This window comes from Lampris incognitus, chromosome 21, assembly GCF_029633865.1.
Source record: "Lampris incognitus isolate fLamInc1 chromosome 21, fLamInc1.hap2, whole genome shotgun sequence".
Classification (NCBI taxonomy): domain Eukaryota; kingdom Metazoa; phylum Chordata; class Actinopteri; order Lampriformes; family Lampridae; genus Lampris; species Lampris incognitus.
This window is the reverse complement of record NC_079231.1, coordinates 14,563,494-14,574,235: the sequence shown is the minus strand read 5'-3', so window position 1 is coordinate 14,574,235 and position 10,742 is coordinate 14,563,494. Positions and strand designations below refer to the sequence as shown.

At 47.9% G+C, this 10,742-nt stretch overlaps 1 protein-coding gene across 6 annotated transcripts in view; it reads left to right on the top strand.

The window, feature by feature from the left end:
• The first annotated feature begins 561 nt into the window (after positions 1-561).
• nlgn4xa (neuroligin 4 X-linked a) overlaps positions 562-10,742 on the top strand; it is a 68,537-nt gene continuing 58,356 nt past the window's right edge. Inside the window, exons 1-3 of one of the 6 annotated variants that reach the window (XM_056301053.1) lie at positions 640-1,030; positions 3,723-3,725; positions 6,479-6,538. In XM_056301053.1, the coding sequence (XP_056157028.1) occupies positions 646-1,030; positions 3,723-3,725; positions 6,479-6,538 (448 nt within the window). In that variant the 5' untranslated portion in view covers positions 640-645. Of the gene's footprint in view, positions 1,060-1,526; positions 1,564-3,722; positions 3,726-5,555; positions 5,568-6,478; positions 6,539-10,742 lie in introns of all 6 variants that reach the window. The other 5 variants (XM_056301052.1, XM_056301054.1, XM_056301055.1 and 2 more) reach the window with 5 other exon arrangements.

Genomic DNA, 10,742 nt, shown 5'->3' with positions numbered 1-10,742 from the left:
AATGGACAGGAATAGGCACCATTTCAGAAATGTTTTTATGGTTTCAACACAAATTAGCCTCTGTGTCTTCACTGGCTGATTTCACAGCCTTATCGCTACCGATGTAAAAACAAACTGTAACTGAATCTAAGCCGGGTTACCAAACACTACAGCCGATCTCAGAATACAGCGAGCTAATTATCAATAATAATGCTGTTGTGGACCAACTCAGGTTACAGTGGTGTCATAACTCTATATTTTCCTCTGTTTTTTGTTTGCTCCCCAGGATATCCCACTAAGCCGGACCCTTCCTTCAGCTAACCAAGGACGATCTTTGCGCTTCTTCCTATCTGTGGAGCATCTCTGGAGGGGGAGGGAGCCGTGCAACCTGTCACCAGTCTTCAAGCTGGCTCTCGCGATGGGGAGCGCTGACAAAGCTGCTTTGTTTGGCCGGGGCTTCGCTTCTCCGCTCGTGGCCTAAGGTGGAGCAGGAGGTGTAAAAGGGGGGCTGCTGGGGGTGGGGGACCCACACGTGGACCGTTACCACAACCTGCCGGGGTCGGGCTCCGCACAGCAGGAGCCATGCCGGCGCCAGGAGCCCCTTCGTGGATGCCGTGTGGCGCGGTCGGCAGAGCGGCCTCGGCCAAGGCCGGCCTGCTGCTCTGGATGGGGCTTATTGGGGTCTGCCTGGCCGCCAGTCAGGCTCAGCAGCACCCCGTGGTCACCACCAATTATGGGAAATTGCGGGGCGTGAAGGTGACGTTACCCAACGAGATTCTGGGGCCAGTGGAACAGTACTTGGGGATCCCGTACGCGTTGGCGCCCACCGGGGAGAGGCGTTTCCAGCCGCCTGAACCGCCCATGTCCTGGCCGGGCATCCGGAACGCTACTCAGTTCGCCCCGGTTTGTCCTCAGTTCTTAGAGGACCGGTTTTTACTCAATGATATGCTCCCTGTTTGGTTCACAGCCAACTTGGATACAGTGGTAACTTATGTGCAGGAGCAGAACGAGGACTGCCTTTACCTAAACATCTACGTCCCCACAGAGGATGGTAGGTTGAGCAACTCTGTCCCTTTGTCTGTCCACAGGTTTTTCTTCTCTTGTTTTGTATTATCATCGTGTCATGACTTTGTGTTTTGCTCGCTTTTGAGTTTGGTCATACCCTGAACTCCTATCTGGTTAAAAACAAACGCTGGAATGGCTTGCATGGTTAGGAAAGCATCTCTAACAATGGTGACATGTCATTTCGCCCAAAGGTTGTCAACGTTTTATTTTTCTTGTGGAAAGGACCGAGATTCAAGTACACCCATGATCCCTAATATGAAAACAGCAATTTCATAGTTGCATAGTTGCCTTTTTTTTATTGAACCTCAAGTGAGCAACCCAACTGTGGAAAAACTAACTCTGTTTTACATTTTGTTTAGGACCACCTGGGGCCTTCTCAGAGATCTCCAGACCCTTGTTTGGGGAACTATTAATTCATTTCATGGTTCATTCTTAAAATAGACACTGATTTTTTTTTTGTGTCGAGCACACGGCTTAAATAGCCCCTCTCTGAAACACCGAGAGTCCACGCTAGTGTTTGTTGAAGTAGATGAGTGTTATTCAGTGAGAGTGATGCAAGCTGGAAAGAAAAATTAGACTGTATTGCTCTCGGGTTGAATGCCGATCTATAGTGGTTTGTTTTTCCACGCCGGGCCGCTAAAATCAGCACTTCCGGCTTGAGTGGGGGTGACACTCATACCAGTTGTCTAAAGCACTTCACCCGTCTAGGTCTTGTGAAAGGTACCACATACTGTATGAGAGAAGTTGCATTAGGTAAAAGCCCAGCTTGTTGGGGCGTCCGGGTGGCGATATTATGAACCCTACATAGGCCTCGCCAAAATCCCGTTTCTGGCTTTGTCACGTGTGCGCCACCGTAGCAACGCGAAAATATGTTGTTATGGGTCTAGACTTCCTGCTTAATTTCGTTTTCAGGGCAAACACTTAAATCATAAGACAAACATCCTAGTCATGTCTTTCACTTCATTTACCAGAAAGTTTACATTTTCTACTATTAGCCTAGGCCTATAGTGTATAGTGCACAGTGTTGTATAAAGAAGGCCTGCTGAAAAGCTATAGGCTACTTGGGTAAAAGTAATGAAGTATCAGACATCGAAACTACTCAAGTTTCAATGAGCAATGAGGATCATGAACAGAGGAGAGCACATAAGACTGCCATTTTAATTATTATTTTGCCACTAGGGGGAGAAATTTACTAACTTTGGCGACCAAAATTGAAGGTAGCTAACGTTAGCTTTGCTTCGCACCGAGGTGATAGTTGATTGTTTCCTTAGCAACGCAGCGGAAATCCGGCGTCCGTTCGCGAGATTTGGGACAGGGTACGGGATTTTGGCGAGGGCTATGTAGGGTTCATAATATCGCGTCCGGGTGGCGTGGCGGTCTATTCCGTTGCCTACCAACACGGGGATCGCCGGTTCGAATCCCCGTGTTACCTTCGGCTTGGTCGGGCGTTCCTATAGACACAATTGCGGGGGGGCGAATGTGGGTATGTGGCCTGGTCGCTGCACTAGTACCTCCTCTGGTCAGTTGGGGCGCCTGTTCGGGGGGGACTTGGGGAATAGCGTGATCCTCCCACGCGCTACGTGCCCCTGGCGAAACTCCTCACTGTCGGGTGAAAAGAAGCGGTTGGCGACTCCACATGTATCGCAGGAGACATGTGGTAGTCTGCAGCCCTCCCCGGATCGACAGAGGGGGTGAAGCAGCGACGGTGGAGTGGGGTAATTAGCCAAGTACAGTAGGGGAGAAAAGGGGGAAAAATCCGACCCCCCCCCCCCAGTTTATTCAATCTGACCTATACTTTGAGGTCAGATTAGCGGGCCTGCTCTGCACCGTTTTTTCGGAATCGGGGCATCATGGGTGGCCTCCGGCAAGATGGTGAGCAACATTAACGTGGGGTCTATCTGAAATCTTTCACAGCTCCATGCTAAATGTAGTCTGAGCTCTTGTGTACATGGTAGATTAAAGAGTGCAGGATAGGGATAATCTCGACAATCCAAGGCCGGATGATGGGTGCTATTCTAAAAATGCTTCAATATCATCCGCAAACAAAAGTAATTGTGCTCAACTCAACACACCATCAGCCGTCTCCATATATTGGTTTATATTTTTATTTTTTCACCATGCCCGATCTCATCCGCATCTCTGTTTAACTATGTCATTTGTGATTTAGTGGTCGAGAAGGAAAGAGGATATACGTGGCCCGTTAGGTGTCGGAGTACGGATTATTGTCACGCAAGGTGGTATTTGTCAAAAAGATTATATTCGTTTACCGAACAACCGTGAATAAATTCACTGTAGGCCAAAGACACTGCACTGTCCTGAGGCCCGCCATCCGCTCCCAGCTCAGTAAATCAGCTAAACAGGGACTTAAAACATACAGAAAATCGTTATTTTCTACTTCATCTGTCCATTTCATTACTTCTCCTAGACTAGAAAAACATGAAAGTGAGCATCAATGAAAAAAATAAAGGGGGAAAAAAAAGAATAATCATAATCTGCCTCCACACTTGGAGCTCTGTAGGGAGCAACATGTCTATCCCAGTTCGAGCCCCCCCCCCCCCCCCGTGCTGCCCATCGTCTTTATATCCTCGGAGTTGGCCTTTTCAGAAATCCGGTGTAATGTCAAAATATCCTGCCAGCCGAGGATCACCAAAGGATTTATAGTTTTACTGCACCTCAAGTGGGTTGACCGATTTACCACACGCCAATTCTTTGTCCTCTGATTTTTGAGACGAGGGGGGAAAATAATAAAAAAAGTAAATCCACTGTTTCCTTTATGTTGCCTAGTGCACCCTAAAACAGAATGTACCACCATAGGCTTCCGGCTTGTGCGTGCTGACAGCTTGGGCATGGACGGCAGCGCTGTCCGTCAATAGATTTCCCATAGGCCGCTTTCTTCTTCAGGTGCGCCCCTGCAGAGAAAACTGCCGAATCGTTTTATGCAAAGTGTGTACGCGTGCTCACGTATGTGCGCGCGCGCGCCTGTGTCTGCAGTACTTGCGTGTGCAAGAAAGACGGGAAATGACATAGGAAGAGAACTCACGTGCGATTCTATCTGTGCGGTGTGCGCATGCGCGCGCAAGGCGCTAGGGAAGCGCGGCTAGCTTTATCAGCCTCCGCAGGAGCTACAGCCTGGCTGGGGGAGGCGGCGTGCTGCTGTATTGTGAATTAATCAGAGAGAAGATGTTTCCTCGGGGGGGAGGTTCTCGTTGTGGGAGACAATAGCGCAGACGCTTCCTTCCTCCACGTTTAATTGTTGACATCCCCCGTGTTGGTTCCGTTTTGCCGTTCGGCTGAAATGTAAGACCCGGGCCGCAGTAACTCATCACATGTTACCTTCACATGCCCTTCCCCAGACACTTCAAATAGCTTTGCCTTCCAATGCGCGGGCCTAATTTATTTGATGCTTGGAAACCATAGGACATTAGCGCTGTTTTTTATCGTGCCAAAGTTTAGGCAAGCTGCTCATTTCATTAAATCTTATTAAAGCATGAGCCGCCTCGGAGAAATGCTTTCACGTCCACTAAAAGTGAATTACATGCCACCAAAAGTTTGACGACCCCCCCCCCCCCCCCTGACGGCGCTGTTCCCAGTAATTGTAACATTGTGATCCTCTGGTTGACTCTTGGGCACTAAGTGGCTTTTCAATGGTGTCCAGAGTGCTTTATACAAGGAGCTGCCACCGTCCCTCTACTGACAGCCAGTCACCCACACGGAGAGACGGGAGGGAACGACTTGGGGCTAGGTCAAGTCACGGCAGAGAGAGAGGGAGAGATTAAGAGTGTCGAGCTACCCTACCCTTGTAGTACATCAAAACCAACAGAGGAAAAAGTAACACAATGACATTCGCAGTCTGTAGACAAAAAAACCCCCAGACAAGACCAAAAGCAAGACCGAATGGGAAGTGGCGGGGTGGTGTGATGGGGATGTTTTCACTTTGGGCTTTGTTTTTCACACATACAGTATCAATACCACAGCTGGTGTTTAAACATGCATGGTTGTATTTGATGAAGTCATCGTAAAATACAGATTTGTTAAGCATGAATTGTGTGTGTGTGTGTGTGTGTGTGTGTGTGTGTGTGTGTGTGTGTGCTTCCAGATGTATATTCTGATATGTGCTTGGATACTTGCATATGTTCTGTGTGCACATTTGTGTGTGTGTGTGTGTGTTCTGTGTGCACATTTGTTTGTGTGTTTTGTGTGCACAATTGTGTGTGTGTGTGACCAGCCGGGGCACATGTTAATGTTCACGCTTTGCTGCATTATGCAGACATGCCACTTGTCCTGTGTTTGTACAGCTGTGGGTCCCTCAGTAACGTTGTAGTATGACCTTCGTCATTTGTGGCCTTCATGCTTCTGCATTTGGATCACTGCTGCTTCCCTTCGCAATACGCTGGAATTCAGGTTTCTGTTTATCTTGTTGTGAAGGAGCACAGCGGGTAGCAATAAACCCATTTCGTTCCTCTCCCAAGTAGAAATCCGAGAACTTCCATTAAAACCAATTTGAAGTTTAGCACATAAATAAAGTCGCCCTGCTTTGTCATCAGTTATTTGGCGATCTTCTGCTGAACTTCCGAGACGCTTATCGAAGGAAAACTGATGGTTTTTCCCTAAGGGCCATCATAGGGTCGCCCCCCCCTCCCGGTTTTGGTTGTGAGGAGGCAGAGACGGTCCATCCTCAGAGTGCCTCCACACAAAAGGTTAGCCAACATGCTAGCCCGGAGCGGCGCTCGCATCGCTAATGGCAAATAATTGCGGTTGTAACGCCTAAATTGGGGGGTATTCAGTGGGAAGAGGGAAGTGGAGCTCGTACCGACGTTGAAAGCTGTACTCACCCTGTACGAGCTGCGACGTCATTTAGAGCCTTTCACCTCTTTGTTGAGTCATCCCAGACCGGTATTTACAAGCGGAGTAAACGGCGGATTTGGCGCCGATCGCAGCGTGACTGTTAGGACCGCGAGCGCTCCCCTTCCGCTGAAGTCCCCGTTGTTCACCTGCTGTCTCAGAGGTTCCGCAGAGTCCGTTGGAGTTTGTACCTATTACCGCGGGGGGCAGGGGGGAGTTTTTTGTTTTGTTTTTCCCGCTTTTTTTGCTTAAGACGAAACATGTGCAGCAAAATTGACTTCTTCTTTTTTCCCGTCACAAGATGTTGTTTCTGCTGCTTCCTTGGTCCTTGTGCTAGTGGGCGCGCCATGAGACGGGTTGTCTTCACTTCTCTCCAGCTCAACAGTGAATATGTTTCTGCTTGTTTTGCTCTCGACCCACACAAATGCCCCCCCCCCCCAAATTTTTCAGTGCATTTTTTTAAGGTTTTTTTTTTTGGTGGGATGAAAAGCTGCTGTTTTTCTTTCGCTCTCGCTTTCTCTCTGCTTTTTTTTTGTTTTTGTAAATCTGTTTCCCCTTATTCCCTGTACTTTTCTCCTGTTGTCAACATTAGGGGCCAACTCAAACAGGCAAGGCGCAGATTTCCACAGTAATGATGGTGGCCATGATGAAGGTATTTTTTCCTGTCTTTTTTACCCCCCCCCACCCCTCCCCCTTTTTTGTACAAAATAATAATAAAAGCCTGACACCTGTGCATGACAGAGAACCTTAAGATATCTTTTTCTTTGAAAATCGGTTTATCTCCCCCCCCTCCCTACCCACCCCGACGTGCATTTCAACGCGCACCCCTCAGCTCCTCAGCCTCATATCAACCTCTTTCCTCTTTGGAGATCTGGATCATGTAGACGTAAATCACCGGGTCTTGTCGCAGGCGGAAGGGCACCTCTAAACAGGAATGAGGCGTGTGTGCTCCAATGATCACCACTTACTAGAAGGAAACCCTCTCTCACCCGCTTTCCCCCCCTTTTCTGCCAGCCGATGTATTATACTCAAACCAGTCTCTGCATGCGACCTATGCAACAATAAAATGAAAAATGGAAAGAAAAAAAAAAGGTGATGCCCCCCTCCCCTTCTCTCTTTTTTTGGTTTTTCTTCTTCCTTCATTGCTCGGTGACGCATGAGCACTAACCCATGTTTTGTTTATGACGGTGGAAGTTTGTTCATTGGCTGGACGTCGGTGGAAAAATCTCCTTCTGTTTCTTCTGATATTAACACCCGGCTCTTGTGCATGGTATTAACCGAATGGTGGGGTTATTTTGACGGTGCTGCATATCCCACGGGGAGAGTGGGTGTGGGGGGTGGGGGTGGGGGGGTTGGTGTTTCAGTGAAAGGCCACCCATTTCTCTTCCAGGGGAGAAGGGGGAGTCAACTAGAAGAAAGCTGACATTTTCTGAATTACATTCATTCGGGTGTCCGTTCAGCTTTAAAGGACGCTGCACTCTCACAGATGATACAAGACAAACAGTCATCTTTCTCTTTCCATAATAGTAGGCTTCGTACACTCACGTCCATGTATGCATGTATGAGGGCAAAGGAGGAAGCAAACTTCCAGGGTTCAACTTTTTGAACATCTGACACAAACTTGCATATTTATTATACACATTGGGCCTTATTCGTCAACCCGTGGGATTATTTTTTTTTCTTTTTTTAGTTTGTCTGAGAGACGGTAACAAAGCCTGATGTTTATTTGTAAGTCCTTCCCCCTAACATCTATTGTCTACCTCTCGCAACGAGCAGTCACCCAGGCTTGCAAAGACATCAGCATTCACTAACCCAGATAGCATCCGGACGTCGGCCACTTCAGGCAGTGATGTGGCACTGATGGCCTTATTCTGGCCCTGACAAAATGGATTTGAGCCTGAAGTGGTCCACATATATAATAGCAAATATGGCCCAGATATGCCAAAATTGGCAAAGATGCTGTGTTCGCAGCAACATGTAATCTGGATGTGACCCTGAAGTGGCCCGTGTGGTAAATGGTGAATATGGCCCAAATATCACAAAACAAATTTGGGCCCCCTTTGGCAAATATGTGGCACATGCGGCATTGGTATGGCTTGGTTTTGGCCCAGATCTGGCAAACAGGAGTGTACCGCCCAAGTGCCATCATTCCACATGGTATGTGGGCCGGATGAGAGTGTCAATGTGGGATGGGCCTGGGCCACATTGGTGTCTAAATTCAAGGGTTACCCAGGTTCTATATTGGTCTCTGAGACAAACTTCAGGGCTAAAAAAAGATCTCCATGGAGGTGTACATACAAATTTGTTCTTACATACCCATGGAATTTTTTTAGCTCTGAAATTTGTCTGACAGGTAGCAGCAAAGCCTCATGGTTATTTGTAATTCCTTCCCCCTAACATCTATTGTCTACTTCTTGCAACGAGCAATCGCTCAGGCTTGCAGAGACATCAGTGTTAGCTAATTGGTGTCTAGATTCAGGGTGTACCCAGGTTCTAGACTGGTCTGTCAAACAAAATGAAGGGTTAAAAAATTCCATGGTGTGTAAGAACAAAATTGTACGATTGATGAATGAGGCCCAGTGACTTCATCGACACAGCTATCAGCACTTTTGATGAACGTGCTGTAATTGTAGACCGTTCAGCAATGGGGACGTTGCTCCCTACCAGTTACCAGTTAGTTGTGCCATACTGATTGCCTGCTTTAAAAACGTTCGTCAAATTTTAGATACTTTGGATAAAATGAGAAAATGCTCTGTATTTGTTATGTTTCTGGAGACCCCCCCCTTTTTTTGTGTGGTTACACCTGACCTTAAATGCCTCAAAGAAACACTATTTTAAAATTGCTGTGACCTTAAGGAATGATGACCAGCTTTTCTCACCGCCCCCCCCCACCTCATACCCGAGCGCACGGATCCATAAAGGCCACAATTTGAATTACATTTGCTTAAAGGATAAATTTCTTACTATCTCATGGGAAATAGGAACAATTACTGCTCCATTTCCTCAGGAAACAAAAAAAAAAGACGTAGTGCAACAGTTGTCCTGGTTCAGTGATGCTGTGCACTGGCGTTAATATATTTACAGTGGTATTCAAAATGCTTACATTTCCACCGGGCCTTCATAGTGGTGGCTTGAGGATTCCTCTGTAAATTGGATTTGCACCTATCAGCACAATAACGGCTACTGTAATGAGAAAGGCAATGAGGAGATGGCACTTTGTTGTTAAGCTTCATTAAAATATAACATCGGCCAGAAAATCGTTGCAAGAAATTGATTATTAAACCGCGGCGTAAACACTGCAAACTCGCCCAAGGCATTTCAGATGCCCAAAATGGAAATCTTTTTAAGTGTTTTCATCCATATCCCTCCGTGGCCTTCGCATCAGGAGATATACCGAGTGTCAGCCGTTGATTGGGTGTTTTCTTGGACCCTCCAAGTCATCGTGCATCATCGCATTAAAAAGCCATCAAACTCTTTTACTCCCATGACTGTGCGCTCGCCTCGCGGGGAGGAGACGCGGCTCGCCTCGCGGAGATATTGAGATGGCGAAAGGCTTAGATAAGCTGTATTTTCAGGCGGCATCCGGGGACGGCCGTGTTTTGAGGGGAGCCTGCGCGATCGATGCTCTCCGACTGTTTGAACATCTGCAGTGGCAATGAATTACTCTGCCCGTCCCCCCGCGGTTCCTCCTATATGTACCTCCACGCCTGCTGCAGAGCTGCCTCGCAGCACTGCAGACGGGACCCCTCCCCGGCCTTCTGTGCCGTTCACTCCCAAACACTCCGCCACACGAAAGTGACTCCAGAGCTGCTCAATTTACTTTTTCCTTTTTTTCCCTAAATTACATTTTAAACGTAATAATAAGCCTTTGTCAAAAGTGCTTGCCTCAAGGACATTATTTGAATCAAATGTTCCCTCAGTTATAATTATTCAATTATCTATTCGGGGTAAAAAGGACGTTTTGAGGTTAATACTGCAATTGCTCTTTAAGATTTAGTGTAATGGCTTTACTTCTGCAAACGGCAAGAACGCCACCGCTCGCCCCCAAAGGCAGAGCGACACTGTTTTACCCCCAGTTTTTTTTGGGGGGGGGGGTCCCCCCAATTGTATCTAGCCAATTACCCCACTCTTCCGAGCTGTTCCGGTCGCTGCTCCACCCCCCCCCCCTCTGTCGATCCGGGGAGGGCTGCAGACTACCACATGCCTCCTCTCATACACGTGGAGTCGCCAGCCGCTTCTTTTCACCTGACAGTGAGGAGTTTCACCGGGGGGACGTAGCCCCCCCCCCCGAACAGGTGCCCCGACCGACCAGAGGAGGCACTAGTGCAGGGACCAGTACACACACCAACATCCGGCTTCCCACCCACAGACACGGCCAATTGTGTCCATAGGGACACCTGACCAAGCTGGAGGTAACACGGGGATTCGAAACCGGTGATCCCCGTGTTGGTAGGCAACGGGTTTTTCTGTTTATTTTATCTTCTTTTTTTAACTACAGTTTGACAGTCTGTGCAGCACGCTGCTTTAGATCAACTATTACAACGACTCAGCTTCCATGGCGGGTTTGGCCTCGGATGTTTGCAGGATAAAGACCTTTTGACCCGCTGGAGGAGCCGGCTGTAGTTGGCATACAGTATCAGAGGATTGCATTGAGCAGAAAGTAGGGTCGAGTGAGAGCACGAGTTTTAGTAATGGTGTTGGTGGTGCTGTGAGGGTTGGGGGTCTGATACCAGGGCAAAGCCCTACAGTGACCCCTTTCCCTCTCCATTACTCCATTAGCTGCCATTTAGCAGTCGAAAGTATTGGAAGCAACGAAACAAAAGAGATGGACCCCCGCCACATAATAAACTGCACCA